Source organism: Enoplosus armatus, chromosome 19, assembly GCF_043641665.1.
Source record: "Enoplosus armatus isolate fEnoArm2 chromosome 19, fEnoArm2.hap1, whole genome shotgun sequence".
NCBI classification, from domain to species: Eukaryota; Metazoa; Chordata; class Actinopteri; order Centrarchiformes; family Enoplosidae; genus Enoplosus; species Enoplosus armatus.
In genome coordinates, this window is record NC_092198.1 from 8,673,709 (window position 1) to 8,691,610 (window position 17,902).

General features: G+C 40.4%; 1 protein-coding gene across 1 annotated transcript in view; it reads right to left on the reverse strand.

The window, feature by feature from the left end:
• The window catches only part of LOC139302197 (MAM domain-containing glycosylphosphatidylinositol anchor protein 2-like), a 154,264-nt gene that overhangs the window by 14,383 nt on the left and 121,979 nt on the right, over window positions 1–17,902 (reverse strand). The window contains exons 11-12 of the mRNA XM_070925817.1: window positions 14,051–14,199; window positions 7,380–7,557 (exon numbers count right to left, since the gene is read on the reverse strand). Of these exons, the coding sequence (XP_070781918.1) occupies window positions 7,380–7,557; window positions 14,051–14,199 (327 nt within the window). The remainder of the gene's footprint in view (window positions 1–7,379; window positions 7,558–14,050; window positions 14,200–17,902) is intronic.

A 17,902-nucleotide genomic window follows, 5' to 3' on the forward strand; every position in this document is an offset into this window, starting at 1 on the left:
TCATATAAAACATTCAGTGAACTGCAACGCTGCAGCTGAAGCGTCGCCATGACGCGGGCACGAGTGTGGCGAGAACAGGCTATACACCCTCATATTTAAGCTTTAATGATCTTTTATGTTAGCAGTTGTTAAAATATCTGCATACAAACACTTGCAGCTTCCTACTGAATCTACACTGGACTGCACAGAGTGGCACTGCTTCAATGAAAGGCTCTGCAGAGAGGGAGGAAATCTTCCGGGCTGTTGCAGAGAAAATGTTTTAAATGACAACTTACAGCCTCAGGCCTGTGAAACGGATGCTGAGTTTTCTGACAAAACTCTTTTCTTTCAGCTCCCCTCCTGCTTGCCGGCACTTTCCCTCTCAACCTCCCATTTCCTGCTACTCTCCTCACCCCCTCCCCAATCCTTCCTGCTGCCCCTTCCTCCCCCCTTTCTTTCTTCCAAGTGGTTATGAAAATATGTTTCCTTGTCAGTTGTTTTTTGTTTTTCTTTTTACCTGCAGCCTCCCCAGGCTGACTCACGGTGCCTTAGTCCAGATGAATGTGTCTGCTCAAGCAATGTCTCTACCCCCACTGAGGAAATCAAGCTGAGCACAGAGCAGGCCCAGAGGCTGCTTTACTACTGCTGTGCATGCACACACACACAAACATACACACACAGATAATTCAACTTCCAATTCTGATGACTGTATTGGATATGGGTAAACAAACAAGGAATAAATTGAGACTGAGATATATTGTTGACTCAACCGTTTAAAATAAAGCATTCTGTTCAGAAATGTTACAGCCTGGTCTTTGAAGACTTTTGTAGGTCCTGAAAAGATGAGCGGACCTCAGCCACTCTCCTCAAGATGCACTTTGTTGTTACAGCAGGTGTGAAGAGCCCTCAAGCAAGCTGCAAAGGCTTTAAAAAATATCTCTTATTTATGTCTTAATGCTGCAGCACTCTGCTTTCCCCTCCAGCTAAAAAAGCCTCAAATAATGATCGAGGATGAAATGTAATTTTGATAGTTCTCAAGATAAACAGTCCCAGTGATTGTGGCGTGTAGCGAAGTGAGTTTTCAGTGCAGCTCTCTGAAAACTTCTGTTACGACAGGTCATGTCCTTAACCCACGTGTCAGGCGCATGTCTGATTCCTGGTTTCTACTTTTCCAACAGAGAGGACAAAACAAACCACTGCTTGATGCATGAGTGCCTTCCATCCAAATTGCCTAATTTTGATTGAAACACAAAGTGAGCTCATCGACCGCCAAAGGACAGCAGTCCGTTGAGGCTGTTCCGGATACAATCACTGACTTCATCTTGGCAGGATTCCCTGCTCACTGGCCTGCGGATGTATTATATGAACAGCAGACAATTCCATGGCTGCAGCCAAGTGTCCTTATACACAATAGGAGCCCAGCTACTCTTTTTTATTGACCTCATATAATCCACACTCTCCAAAATTCCCTATCCATCATGTTTAGGGTGTCTGGTGGGGTGCCATTACATTCAGTGAAAGGCCTGTGACGGCTTCACAGCTCCAACCATCAGTTGGAATAATAACAGCGTGGGCAAATGTAATTCAGTGATCTTCCCCTTATATCTCCCTGACAAAAATAACACGAGCGACATCACACTATTGTGTCTTTCAATCAAACTGTTTCTCTCTGAGAGGATGTAACTGTTCTGCACTGGTCCTGCAGTAACACATGCAGCCCCATGGACACGCCCCAACACAGCCAACCCATGTACAGTCATTTCTTATCTGTTATCCTGCTCTTGCATTAGTCCTTATGACACATTGATGACACGCAAGTGATTCCTTGATGGACGTCCATATGAAAGAGCTTTGATGTGGTTAAAATATTAAGTAGAGGATTGAGATAAAAAGAAAGTGTGGGAAAAAAAAAAAATTTGCACAGCGTTCTGTTTAAATATGCAAAAAGCAAAAGGAAGACACTGCTAATGCAAACATGAAACCATGAGAGGAGATCATATAGCTTATGATAATATTGGTATAATCTTTTATTTGATAAAAATGTGTCATATAATATTAATGATATTCCAACATGTTAATGTATCTATGTCTTGACCATGTACAGCTGCAAACAAGCATGGTTGAAAGCGAATGTAACATGGCTGCCTACTCTGCTGCCAAAAATGGAGCAACTTTGTTAGTGCAGAAGTGGTTTGGCTTTTGAAGGTCAGATCTACCACCAGCCGTAGTAATATGTAGGATGATGGTTACAGTGAAAAGGGGAAACGCAACAAACTTATTTCACTATCCCAAGCAGAAGCATCCAGATGAGTATAAGGAGAGCCAGAAGCCATGTGATGAGTGTGCACCAGCTGGTGTAAGATCTGAACAACCAACCAAACAAATGGCACAGGTTGTCCTCTGTATGACAGAAAAATTACACTATGAAAAGAAATCACCAAAGAGGTCACAATTTGGTTGAAAAGTTTAGGGAGGAGTTCGTCATTTTGGGAAATACGCTTATTTGCTTTCTTAGGGACACCACTGTAATTTCTTCCCATTAAACATGAAGCTGTTTGTTGGCTCTGAGCAGTTGCCAGGCAACCAGAGACTCCTGGATGTTACTGCTCCCAGGCTAGCTGTTCCCCTTTGTGCTAAGCTAAGCTAACTGGCAGCTGGCTGGAGCCTTAAATATTTAACAGACATGAGAGTGGTATCAATCTTCTCATCTAACTCTGCCACAAAGTGAATGAGTATATTTCCAAAAATGTTGATTCAAGCCCTACGTTGCTGGCTTTAGTATTAAAAGAAATACGAAAATATATAAAAATAATACTTTCATAAACTGTGTTTCACTAGGTTCTCAGGTAAACAGACAGTTGAGGCTGTGACCGAACAAAAGCTCAGACAGGGATTACACTGAATCACCACTGGCTGAATAATAACACCGCAACACCTCAGCTATAGCCGGCGATAGAAATCATCAGAAGCAGAAGACTGTATTTAATGTAAGATTTATTGGGTTTTGACTTTAGGACAGGCATCTTACTGTTTGTCACTACGAGCTGCATAAAAATGGAAAATGAAGAAATAGCAGCAGTGTTTTACCGTGCCACTCTGAAGGTTGACAGGAAGCTTAAACATTAAATCCTTTGTCTTGGAGGAAACCAGAGAGAGAGAGAGAGAGAGAGAGAGAGAGAGAGAGAGAGAGAGAGAGAGAGAGAGAGAGAGAGAGAGAGAGAGACAGAGAGAGAGAGAGAGAGAGAGAGAGGAGTGTTATGAGGAACACCAAACAGATGCTGAGTTTGTCACTGCAGCAAAATTTAAAAGAGTGTCTTTGGAGCTTGGTGACACAACCATCCTTCATCCTACAGCTGGGGACACTATAACTGCTTTTGTGTTTTCTTGCCAATTCACAGAAAAGCTGCTACCATCGGCTTTATGTGCATCAGAATGATCGCTTGGCCTATGGGGCAATGACGAGCAGACTCACTGATACTTCGATTTCAGAGGCCTTATGTTAAAATTTCACAGTAGGACAGCAATGTTTATCCTAGCAACTAACAGGCTAATAGTCATATTTCTTTGGTTTGTTGTTGGTTTCTGTACACACATTTATTTTCAGGATTGTGGGGAGCAAGATACTACATGCTCTAGCGCAAGGCAGGAAGCATTCACACAAACATACAAGCACACATAGATGGACAAACACAGAGGCACAAATACACTCACATCCACACCGCAGGGTTATTTGGAGACTCCTGACCTATATGTCTTTTGATTGCCAGAGGAAACCAAAGCAAACACATGGGAAACAAATGAAAACTCCACCCTGTAAAAACGGGGGCTAAAGGTGAATTCACACCTTCACAATCACAGAGGACCACAGAGGCTGGACTGAGTTTAAACGCACAGTAGTTTGTCACTTTTATAGTATTCTTTATATTTTTGATTCAAGATTCAAATGTTTTACTTTTCACATGCTCATAGAATATAAGGATGTGCTATAAAGGTTGGTGTGCAATAAAGAATCATAATTAGATATAAGAAATATAAAGGATAAAAAACAAAAGAAAAGATTAAAAAAAAAAAATGAAATATAACTATTATGTTGCAAAGGTCTATATTGGTATGTAAGTGGGTTGTGCATTTTTTCCAGCATATTAAAAAAATTAACTTAAATGGTAAATGATCTCACTTATATAGCAGTTTTCAACCTTCGTGGTTCCCAAAGCTCATTCACCCCTGACCTGCCATGTAAGGTGCTGGTCTCCATCAGGAGCAACTTAGGGTTCAGTGTCTTGCTCAAGGACACTTCGACATGACGGGGGCAGCCGGGGAACCCCCAACCCGCTCTAACCAGCTTTACCTCCCGTGCGATAGTGCTAACCACTGCGCCACCATGCCGCCCAACTTATGTCACAGTTGTAAAGCAAACTATACAATAAAATCTTGTTCACACTTGAGTTTGTAGTGCAGACTGCTGCATTTTTATTTTGCATATTTCAGCATGGAAACGTCATAGAAAACCTCAGACAAGACCTTGTTCTAAAAATCTTAAAAATGCCAGCTGGGTTACTCCAAAAGGAATTGGGATGCTGTGGAACAACTTGTCAAGGTTTCTGATCACTGCCTGCTATCTGCACAGGTGTGTCTTTGGCTCGAGTGACAAAGTTTCGAAAAGACAAGCAGTCCCAATTCCATACTACACGCTAATTGTGAACAGTATGTACTAAATACTAATCGTCTTAGTACACTGTTTTTGCTGTCAGTACACAAAAAAAATCAACATACTTAATAGTTTTATACAAACTACAGCACACTCAAAAATCTGTGTTGCATACCAACTGTTTCAACAATATTAATATTGTCACTAACACACTACATACTCCAAACCTGCTGAGACGCAGTATGGATTTGGGGCACAGGAAAAGAAACTGAAAGCTTCACAATCACTGGCTGACCACCACCAGCTGATAAGTAAGGTCCAATCACATTCACTCAGGTGCACAGCGCAGCCATTATAACATGACACTGATGACTATTACTCTGCACTCATTCCATCATTGTTTGCTGCTCCAGCTCCCCCCATCGCCTCACCCTCTTCTGCTAAGCTTTGTGGTATTGTGGATTTAACAAAGATATAATGTTCATGCAAGTGTGTTTATTAAGGGTGGATTAGTTTCATCAGAAGAATCCTTGTTGCTGCTCAGATTGTTTGAGAGCTCCCTCCAACAGAACAGCATTTTCTGCCAAATCTAACTGTGTAACTGTTTGCTATAAATGGTCAGTTCTTTGACGCGACTCTGACTCAAGCTGAAGTTGCCTGTTAGTAATGAAAGTGCTAAATATAGGGGGCCCAGCCAAAAATCAAAACAAGATAAGTGTCTCTGGTCCACGTCCAAGTACAAGAATAACTGGGTTTCTCTTTCTTCCAAGAAAATATGACATTATATTTATAGAACCAGAGAAAATGCAAACATACTGATTAATTATAACAGGATATAACATAATTAAAAATCACACATATTAATTTCAGTTCACCATAAACCTTGTAAAACCATAAAATCAAATAATTGTGCTACAACTTGTACACAGACGCCCAACAGGTCCCTGCTCCCCAGTGAGAGTGAAAGGGAGGCGATAATGGGAGATGATCGTGGACTGCATTTCACATTTTCACATGTCAGTCAGGGCGTCTTGCGGGACACGTTCTCTGAGCAGAGTGGACTGTGCTCAGACCTACAATAGGCTGCTACAGTGACGCTATGCAGTGCGTGGGAGAACAGAGCAGCCCTAGAGTGATAATTAGTCCAGTCTCTTGTTGGGCAGCCGATTCGCACATCAGCATTGGCTCACTTCTTTCCTTTTCTTTTACTTTGTTTCTCTGTATCCCCCCCCCCTCCCAGTCCCAACTTGGCTGTCTCAAGCTCTCCTTGTGTGCCTCTCTCTATCTTAATTAGCCCCAATTCTCTTTGCTTCACTTTGATTTGATTCAATTCAGCTGAATTCAATTCAAGGTTTAGCGGAGACCTCACAATGTCACAAACTGCTACAAAAACAACAGCAGAGAAAGTTTATCTGTCTCTCTTCCTCTCTTTTCCAATTCTCTTTTCACCAGCCATGATGAGCTGCAGTGAAACTGAATAATTCACAACTGCAGCAGCACCACTCAGGAAGACCTCAGCAGTCAGCGATAGACAGGAAACAGTCAGCGAGTTTGTTTCTGAAAACGCACATCTCAAGTACCTGTGCATCTGTTCACTGGCAGTTCTGGGCCTATTGTGGACCCTAATGTAGCTTTTGTATTTCAGCCAGTATGTCATATGTCGTCCTACGGGCTGACGAATGTACCTCCATTTGCAAGCTGCTATTTCACTCTGTAGAGAAATACAGTGTGTTTTGATATAATGTCACTAGCCTGAGCAGGCTGGCGTGCCATACAGTAAACATCATCTTCATGGTCCTCCTGGCTGCTATTCTATTACTACATCAACCAAATGAAACCATATGACAGCATTAAACATGGTATTGTCCTCTCTGGTTCTGGGGTAAGGCACAGTGAGGCTTTATTTTATTAGAGGGGTCATTTAGAGTAAGGCCACGGATCTTCCAAAATATTTGCAATATAAAATTGAAAAAAGCAATTTGTTGGATGAAAAACATCCCAGGAGACAAATAACATCTTCTGGTAAAAAGATGAGAAGGAATCACACACAAAGAAATACATTGTTTGGGGGGAAACTGAGTAAAAGCGAAACATGACTCATCTTTGACCAGCTCTGTTTGGTCTTGTGACCCCAAACTACATGTTTGAGTCATCTGATGCGTTGATGTCATGATGATCTTGCATGCACAGAAACAACAAGTCAGCCTTCGCCCCAGTCCAGGATAGACCTGACTCAAGCAATAAAGGTCACGGGGAAGAGATGATTAGTCAGTGCAGCATTCACTCAAACTGGCAATGAAGCACAGCAAGCTGATTCCAAGCTGTCTTCTGATGACTGAATGTGTTAGATGCAAAATCAAATTATTTTAATGAGTTCACTTTTTACTAGTCCTCCCTCATACATATCATACATGATACATCATCATCGTGATCACTGTAATGATTGGTGATACCAGAGTGAACTCTGATATCCATCAGTGTTGATGAACATGTGTCGTAATGCAGCAGCACAGACTCGAGCTGGAGTTAATTTGAGAGTATTTGTGAGTTAGCTGAAGGATAACATTACCAGCTGTAGCTGTAATTCTTCCACCTGTGCAACCAAATGTGTAAGCAGAAGACTAAAGTGAATCTGGCTCTCCTGTGTCTCCCCTTCCCTGTTTTTCTCTCTAACCTGAAAACATTAAAATATCGCAGATCTGATCACTGTCTCTTCAAAAAGACATCTCTAGAATTAACATACAGAACTCACCGCTGTAAGTGACAATCCGGATGGTGGAGTCGCCCTCTCCAAAACGTGTGATGGGGGTGAGGCGCACCTCGTAGGATTCAGGCTTTATGAGCTCCGTCAGGTTGTGGGTCATGAGCTCTCCTTTGTTGATTGTTCCGTCCACAGGGATCTCCTGCTCCCACCAGCGCTGCAACCCCATCTGGATGGGAGGAGGAACCACAAGAGGTTCAGATTATTAAAAAATACAAAAAGCATTTGGAATGTCAACCACAGTCCGCTACTTAAAAAACTGTCAGCAATGGGTTTGTATCCATCAGAATTAATCATACAACTACAAGTTACATAATAATTATGACAACGGAGCCCCTTAGTATCTCAAAGGCCGGGTTACCCCCAGACTAGAGCTTGCAGAGGTTTAATACCAACACTAGTATCTGCTCCATTAGGTTCTGCGTTGGCAGGAAAGGAATTGGAAAAGTTTCCTTTACACACCAAACTAATAACTCATCACCACAATTTTAAAGAGGCTATATCATTATTTTTTTTGTCAACAGTGAATCACCTGACTACTTGTATGTGAAAGGGGTTGCATGCAGTTACAAACCCACTGAGAATTATCACCCAAATATTCAGTTCCCCTCTGCTTTATAGAAACTTTCTGCTCATTGTTTTGGTTTTATGGCTCACCACTCAACACTGTTTTGGTTCAGGCTCAGTGCTCTATTCAGCGTTGCTTCTGGCTGCAGCAGGCAGCTTATTCTCGGCACAAAAGCTCTAAAAACCGACTGCATGCTACCTGCTCAGCACCAAACAGCAGACAGACACAGTTAACGACTAGCTGGTGAAGACAGGGCAGCATGTAGCAGCTAAAGAGGCAAATATTTCACTCAGGAGTTGGTGGAGACCAAATAAACTCCTAAATATTGGACTTACATTTGCCAGGTAGCCAGAAACCTAGGTTCTTTGCTATCTCTACATCAACCATACTGGGAAAAAGTCTTGATCTTAATATAATAGAACAAGTATCAAAGAAAACATGGAGCACACTTATTGTTGCAAACATGTACCAAGTCAACTTATATTCTTTTTTAGAGGGATTTAATGTCATCCGTCTCAAATAATTAACTAAAATACATATAATGCAAGGTACTACGGATTTTTTATCTAGTAGACCACAAAAAGAGAGCACGGTAAAAGGACATTTTTCTGAAGAGTTTGCTCTTGGGAACATATACAGCAAATATGCATTCCCTTCACCATCAGGGTAGGATGTTCCGTCTCATCTGCCAATTAACCTTGTCTATAGGCATTTGTATGATCCGCCAACATTAAATGCTACATAAAAACATTTTTTTTCCACTGTAAGCTGTTGACAGCTAGCTGCTCATTATCCCCATTTACTTCCAAAGCAGCTCCCAGCCTCTGAATTCAAAGACTGCTATTAACAAGCAGCAGAGATATTCTTATATTTGCAGAGAGAAAAACCCTGATTCATTTTTCCCATTAAAGATATGCCTCAGTCCGCATTACTGTACTCGCAATACAGGCGTTTTGCGAGTACCGTAAGTAAGGACAACACCTTTGTGTTCTGTACCTCGATTTCCAAGTTTTTCTTTAATCATGCTCTACAATGTTTTGCTATCCCTTTATACAGGGACCTTGAACTGACAGGAATTTTATATCTCTTCTTTGCACAATGCAGAGCACATGAGCGAACCTGTCTTTAGGTGACTAAGCTCAGGTATCACACAAAAATTAGCTCGCACTTTTCATGTCTTGTGATACAATAAAGCCCCTCTGAAATTCAAAGAAAAAAAGAAACGAGGCCTTGTTGCTGTATTTGCTGGGGGCAAAGAGAAGGGAGTAGGGTACATTTTATCCTTGAGAATCAGTTTAAGGGGAAGAGCTGCACAAAGACAAGATACAGCTTCTGCATCACAATTAGTGACTTTACATGCCTTTCTCAGTCAAAGGAAAGGAGGAAGTGTGTTACTAGCAAAGAGAGACAGAGATAGAGTGAATGAAGGTGTGATAGCAGTGAAGCAGAGTCAGTCTGTGTGTGTGTGTGTGTGTGTGAGAACAATACCAATTAAGTAATTACTTGGAGCCTGGATGATCCACAATTATGGGGTGCAAGTTTTCATCACCATTAGTTTGCAGGTAAATAGAGTGTTTTGTCTGCCACTGGTAATTGCAGATGGAGCACTTGTCCCTACCTATCCTTTGAAAATTTTAGCCATCCTCCGAAGTACAAAAGGCATGGCAGTTAATTGCCATAAATTACATAGTGTTGGCCTGTAAGTGTGAGTGTGTTTGTGTGTGTTTGAACACTCTAAAAAGCGGACATATCATTTTGGTATTTTCAATAAGCGTGAAAAACCTTTCTATGTAAATGGTGACAAAAAGTGCTTCTGCTGTTTTCAACTAGAGACACAGAAATGTGTTAAAAATTACACATCCTGTTTTGTTCATAATTAGGAGTCTGGGTACTGTCTGTAAATTGGTGGTGAGGGGTTTATACACATGACAAACTACATCTTTATATGTTAGCAGTGGTGCTAATGCACATGTGTGCATTAAAACAACTAACACTAATCTATCAATCTGTGCCCACAAACTGGGGTTAGGGGGAATTAATTAAACTAATAATGTCTGAAGGAGGGGTATTGTTAAGAATAAAAATAAAATAAAATAAAATCTCTTTGCTTTTTGCCAAAGAGAGGAAGGCAGGCACAGTGACATAAAAATTGCCACAACATATCATAAATGCAATTTTCAAATAATTAAATAATTTTTCAGGTGTTGGAAAGAAAACATTTTAGTCCATTTCATTTTATCTTTAGTGGAGGAAACCAAACATACCTGCAATAGTCCTGATCTCCTCAGCCACAGAAGACATTGTGTTGTTTTTGTATTGCTGCGTATTTGCTGTATTTTTCTTTTCTTTTTGACCTGGAGCCAAAAAACTCTCCAAAACTCAATCTCACATTTAATCAAATGCTCATGCTTTCCAAATTTGAATCCATTCGTCATCATAAAATGTAGTTAAGTCCAATTTATGGAGCATAGCGTTAGTTCAGGCAGAGCACTGCTTGCATTAGCTGATTGGCATCAGCTGCATCATTCATGTTTCACAATCACTGGCTCATCAGCTGACTGGTAAAGTCCAATCATATTCATGCAATCCGCCCAAACGTCCTACTTACGTGCTACATTGCCATTGTTGATTTTAATGAGATTTATGTTCTTGTATATGTTCAGTAAGGGAGGATCTCCCAGCAGATTCTCCCTCAAAGAGCAGACTCTTGTCCACCAAATCTAACTGGAGAGCCATTTTCTATAACATCTGTGATTTCTGTAACATCTATAGCATCTGTGACTTAAATTGGCAATTTGTTGTCAGTTTATATTACATAAAATGGCAGATGTTTGAATATGCTCATAATGTTCATGTAAAACATGAATATGTGACCTATATGAAATGATCAAATATTTGTGGCCCAATTAAGCTGAAACAAGCACTCTGTGGGTGTACGTTTGCACTTCACATCTAATTTACTTGAGTGTTATTACTTTATAAAATTAATAAAATGTTCTTCTTACTTTAGTGTGATAGAAAGTACTGTATAGGTCTTGTAAAAGAAGATGCCAGATTGTAATGGGAGCACCCTGTCAATTTACTTTGAGAATGAGAATGTCTTGGGGTTTTTACCTCATTATAGTTCCCAAATTCCCACATCACATATGTTTAGGTGGGTGTGTAACGCCGTGAGCATAAATAAAAGTATTAAAAGAGATATATGTGTAGCTGTATATCAGTTTTGGAGAACGGTGTCAGATTTAAACACATTTAATTGGGAAAAGAATGTCTAATAGGAGACTAGTGTGTGTGTGTGTGTGTGTGTGTGTGTGTGTGTGTCTTTGTGTGCGTGTGTCCCAATGCTCCAGGCAGATGGAGGCCTTAAATGCTAGTCTTGGCAAACGCTGCCTCAAGCTCCAAACAACAACAAGTGGATACGGATGGTTCCATATCAAAAAGGAATTGTGCTTAAATATGAAAATCAAATCAAACTTGAGGTGTTGATTGAGAAAAACATTTAACTTTTCAGACGTTTTGAATCATACACATACCTATTGGCTTATGGATTTTGCACCTTTGTTTTGATTCCCATTAATGTTCAGTGAATCCCAGCGTCTGTGCTCAATTAAGGTTTCTGTTTACATCCCATTACCTTTCATTCTCCTCATTTTCCCCACAGAGGCAGAGTGCCATATTGATTTAATTTCATTTGATTGCGTTAGCAGTTCATGGGGATTTTTATGGCAACTTTAAAAAACAGCCGGATTGATCAAAGCCAAAGGAGCCAAAAGAAACACGGGAATAATCAAAGTGATGGCGTAACGTTAGACGAGTGCTGATCTACTGTAGATTGCCTGCATGTAATTAGTATGGGTGCCATTGATCTGCTTGCACACCCTGACTTGACAGATCAATTGAAAAAGACGAAAGAAGGGGAGGAGGAGGAGGAGGAGGAGAAGAAGAAGGAAGAGATGGAAGAAGCAGTTCCAAGATGGTAAGATGTGGGTTGAAAAAGTTATCTTACAGGGGTTGGAGAAGGGCAATCAAGCTTCTGGACAGCAGAGAAGGTTTTGGAGGTAGCCGGCTACAGTATCAAAACAAGGGCAGATGTCACACCTTTCCATTGCATCCTTGACAGGCGCGGTGATTTGTGTTTTGTGATTCTTGCCCGTGGACGCCTTTCAGCTAGAGCTTCATTCCCATTTCCCCTTCAGCCAGACTGTCTCTCAGGAGGGCACTGGACGATAACACAGAGCAATCCATTACGGAGGCATAAGGTCTACCAGCTCTAAGTATTAATTCAAAAGTAGCGATAATTCTCAGGGAATGGCAGGGGAGCTGCTGCTGGATCTATAACTAGATCGAAGTGGTGTAGTCCACGTGCCGAAGCTTTCTTTACTGCACCACTCTTTCACAGTCGGTCCAGGGCTATCTCTGCATTTATTTATTTACAAAGGGAGCCTCTCCTCCTACTCATTTCCTCTTGCTCACTGCCTTGGCTTTTTGCCTCTTTCCGGTTCCAACTCATCCTCACCACAATACATTTTAAAAAATCTCATTATCAGTCTAAATCAATACTCAAAGCTGAGACTCAATCAATCACAGAGGGTATACTGTATAGTAAATCTACTGAAAAAGTCGGAATTCTCCCTTCAGCAAAGAATCTCTTTCATCTAAGACAATGGAAGATTGGTTGTTATGCCTCGCAGGAAGGAAATAATGGTCACAAAATGTACCCTCTTGAGATATCAAGGCAAGAAGGTGGAAAGAAATTAATTTGCCCAAACACTGATTGTCTGCTAAAACAGACTGGGGAAGTGATATTCCCTTTTTTTAATAAACAAATGCAGAAATGGTTGAAATGTTAATGTGATTTCTGAATTACAGTGGGTCCGGTCTAGCACAGATGCAGACATTATAATGTGTTCAAAAACTGTGTGCAGGACTAGCTGAAAATAGGAAAAGCAAATGTATATTCCTGGCAAGTTTTCAGACAGGCGCCTGGCAAGCACAAACATGAGCTCGGCAAGCACAACATCATTTATTACCAAACAGACCAACTGAGATAGTTGACAGAAAAATCATTGCTACACAAATATAACTGGTTTAGAATGTGTTTTCAAGCTTCAATTCCTTGAGGGTGTAGTGTGAAACAAACATGAAATTATATTATTCATTGCAAACACAACTGTCAGGGTATGCTCGCTAATTCTGAGCAGAACCGAGATGGATTTAGCATCGCAGCATGTGCTACAGTCTTTTGATATATACTCTTTTATTTAAACCGGCTCCTGAATGGCGACTCTGTGGTGTTCATGGAGCTAGTTCACTATTTCAAACCCTATGTAAACTGAAGGTGGTGCCACACCTGCTGCTGTAAATACAAAAAACAATAAAGACCAAAAGTGCGCCACACTGCCATGGGGAGGGAGAAAGAGGAAGTTACACATTGATTGCCAAAGAGAGAAAATGTAACCATGCCATCCATCAATGCTGCCAGCCTGTCATCTGTGGAGTTTACTTGAGAAGCAGGGAAAACAGGAGCTATGCTTGCTTTTTCTCTCAGTGGGGTTCCCTTCCACTCCTCTGACTGAGCTTCTGATGGAAAGCAAAAACAGAAGCAATTCGAGGAAACCACAGAACTCATTCAAACGAGTGCCCCTGACAGGTTCTTAGTCATTCTGCCTGGCCCCAACAGAGTCTCATTCACATCCCAAAAAACTGCAGAATAGGACAGACAATGAATCGAGGCGTAAGATTTGGCGCTGTCTAATGGAATTCAATGAGCACAAGCTGTGCAAACACTTCTATCACATGCTTAAATTGGCAATAAGAAAGGTTTCTGCTGCCCCTGTGGCACAACTCTAATTCATCTAAGAAGGGTCGAAAAGGGGCTGACCAATACCAATGACTCAACAATTTTTGTACTGGGAGCCAACATTTCTGGCTTTGAAAACTCTCCGTTCTGGCTGTAACAAAAGCCCTTAGAATCGAGTTCTGTGGGACTCAACAGGCATTTGAGTGATGCACCCAAGGGGTAAACAGAGAAAAAGAGAACAAATCAGCAGGCAGGAGGGAGAGTGCTCAGATAGATAACTCTTAGTCATCCTACCTGTCTGATGCCTAGTCTGTAGGCGACAATGCGGTCCACAGCGTCGGGGTTCATCTGGGTCCACTGGAGCTTGAAGCCGTAGACTCTGGGCCTGTTCTGCCACAGAGGGCTGTAGGTATCATAGTAGAACTCTGGAGGGTAGGCCTTGCCTGGAGAGAAATCATAATCATATTTATATTTAATGTTCATTTAAAATAAAGAAACACTAAGTCTACTAACCATGTAGTGGAATTTAAGGGTGCCTGCAACTCACATCTTCCTACAAAATTCCCGGGACTGTACTCAAGGAATTTAGTATTGCACTTCCTTAAAGTTGGGGCACTTGGATATCCTGACTTTAAGTCTCTATTCAACCCTGATCATAGCTACGTAAGAACTAATGCGTTTTAAATGGAGCGGGTGGACGGAAAGGAGAACAGACCTTACTTCAGTCCAGCCTGCAGACCACCTGACCCCCTCACTTCGTCCCCTGGATCTCAAGCAACAATGAGTACCACAGGTGACAGAACCCCACAGGTGTGCCTTAATACTGTACATAATGTTCATTCAGTGATACATCAAAATATAAAAACAAGTTTATGGAAACATGGCTAATGTCTCACAGTACACTCCTTCGTGTATCTTTTTGCTTAATGAACACATTGACACCGACACATAAGTAGAATTAATTATATGGCATATTTGGAAAAAAGTGCTGATCTTAAAGCATTTGCATGATTTTACAGTCAGTATCAATACAATTGGTAAACAAATGCCAAATGGCAAAAAGTTTTTTTTTAGATTTACTTTATTATTTTGAAAGGTCAGTGCCATTAGGGCCGTCTTATTATTTAGTAAAATAGATGATAATTCTATCTATAATTTTTGAAAGTTGTTACAATTGTTCTCTGCTTGCATCTGTATGCATTACAGGAAAGCTCTGCCCCGCTGCAGTGGTGTATTTTGCACTCCAGGCAGGCATGCTTTATACTGGAGTGTAAACTTGTAAATGTTTCATTTGTTAACATAGTGAGACTTCTTTAAAGCCAGAAAGAGAGCTGAATTAGCATGACAAAGATGTACTGTGTCTTTTATCTGCACTATGTTCTGTTTGTTCTATTTTTATCCACTCTATATAATATTCCTTGTTGCTGCTGTGACTGAATTTTCCCTCCAGGATCATTAAAGTTTCATCTTATGTTATGTTACACAGAATTCTTTAATGGCATTGAATCAAAACAGGTGCCAGATTGTAGTACGTCTCATGAATGTAACTATATCGACCGAACTACGACAGAGATCCTTGCAAACCTTTTCTTTCCATAACACAGTTTATTTTTTTTTTAATCTGTGAGGCTTTATTTTTCTCTAGTGGTCGTGACAAGAACTGAATAGATCTTTCAAGTTTTCAGCTGTTTTCGAGTAAGAGCTGGCAGAACATTGTATTTTAATCAAGATCTAGAAACATGCCTACAGGATGACCTTCCAGGAAAATAATAGTCATTCACTCTCTGTCCCTCTGCTATTTGGGCTTGTTTATTGAAGGATGACAATATCCAAGGCAGATGATTTTTAATAGCCATGGAAAAGACAGCAGAGCAGCCATTGTCAGCTCAAACAAAAGCAGCACTGGGATTTGATGTACCTGTGTGGAGATGCAGGAAGGAGTCAGTGTATGTCAGGCAATTGGATAAACCTGTCAAGTTAGTTTATGTCATTGATGAATTATAATGGCATTATTTTCCTAAACAGTTTCAGTGGTCTCCTGGGTTCCTCCCTGTGGGCTCCTTGGTGTGAACAGATCTTTCAACCATTTTGTTTCCTTTGATTTGATTCTGCGTACGACACTCAGGGGAAATTGTGACTTGGCAGTTTGTGAAGGTCATAAGTTCAAAGGGTTATATGTCTGGTTTCAAGTCCCTGCTCACGCTAATACAGTAGGCTAGTGGCTCTTAATCTTGAGCCGAATCTGAATAAAACTATCAGTCTTTGGCTGTGAAGCCAACAGATTATTCCTCTGTCATGAGACCCCATTGTTGTCCAAATACTATTAAAAACACACCAATAAGACACTGTTTCTCCATTACATTGAACATGGGCACTGTAGTTTGTTTTGAGACTATCCCACATTCCCACATAAACCACCCGGCTGCCATAAATACTCACTAATGCACCGACAGTGTATTAATCCACAGCTGAATATATTTCCCAACAAATGCAGAATTTACTCCTGTTTGAGTAACATTTGCAAACAACTACAGTGCCCAGCTGTGAAAATGACTTACTTATAGTGATCCGCGTGCTCAATAGGAGCAAACGAGCTTGAGGCTGAGTGCCACAGACTGGGGAGCAAAGTCATAAAAGTAATGAGATATGGACAAATACATTGTTGGTTTTGGTCTTTTATGGGATTTGTTGACAGTAAGACAAATATAGAACAAAGCCAGCCTAAAAAGAATTCATATGATGTTAGAAGAAGACAATCAGGGCTAGGGGAATCTGACTGAGTGTTCACTCAGTTGTATAATCATGCAACATTAGGTGTAACTGATGTGAAATGCCAAAAGTATGCATTGTCTTGAGATGAAATCTATACCTCAACAAGGAAAACAATATGGGGCAAACACTGCCGAAAAGTGAAATAGAGAGGAGGAAACATAATCCATCCATGCCACTTTCATAATTTCTTTGATTGCATTGTACCACAGCTATGAACACATGCACTTCAGATATAATCATTCAAAAACACACAAATCAAAAGCAGTGAGATGCGTTTGTAGGAGTAAAAAAAACAACATTAGCGGTTTCTTCTTTCTTTCTTTCTGACTGGTTTGATCAATTCGCATAATACTAATAAGTCAAAATCAACACTGAGGGCATTTTGTTCTGCATTTGGAAAATAAATCAGGTTAATGATGCTTTGGACTGCAGATCACTTGGCCTTTACATGGATAAAGCTATTTAAAATACAATATTGTAATCGGGGAAAGGAACACTCATTCATCAGCCAGATGAAACCATTCAGAGAGAAAACAAACAAAACAAGTGAAAACAAAAGAAATGCTGTTAATTAAACTATGAGATTTATTTCTAAATGTTTTTTTTTAATGTTGCGGTAAGAAATGCATCTCATGTTAAGGTGTTGAAGGAATGAACAGTCTACAGCACAGTAAACCTTTCTGTTTTATAACCGAAAATGCTGTAACTGCCTCTATGGCTCGTTGACATGCTAATGCAACCAGAAAAACATATTTTCCAACAAAGAAAAAGCAAGGACAAATACTGTCTGCACTTCGCTTGGCAGTGTTTTGCTGTATAGAGCCAGCTGTGTTTACAGCATACTGTAGAGTAAACATTACATAAGCCAGCCTGGCACATACTGTCAGTTTTTTTCATGCGGTTTATACTGTACAGTAAGGCTGATGAAGAAATGAAGATGCTGTAATTTGCAGTAGAGCAAAGGCAGGGAAGGTTAATTAAACTGACATATATCATTGTATGTTTACACAAGTTGTGTTGAAAGATTCCCACACACTGTTTAGGAACACATGACTGAAAGGATTGCATTCATACATTCATTAAAGTGTGCATTGTGCCTTTAGAAGTCATAAAAACACTATATTCATTTAGCCAATGTGTTTAGTACTAATTTATTACCTCAATTGTATGTCTTATTTTTAGAAGAGTAAATTTCTTCAATTACATTTACAGAGACTTTGTCACAAACTCACTGGTGAATTGTTGTCTTTTATTTAAATATACAATGTAATGTATAATGAAGTCAAATAGCCCTCACTCCTAATAATACGTTATGTGTGGTGAAGCACATTACCTAACCCACTTACACTGCTTGAAACAGATAACCCTGGGTGG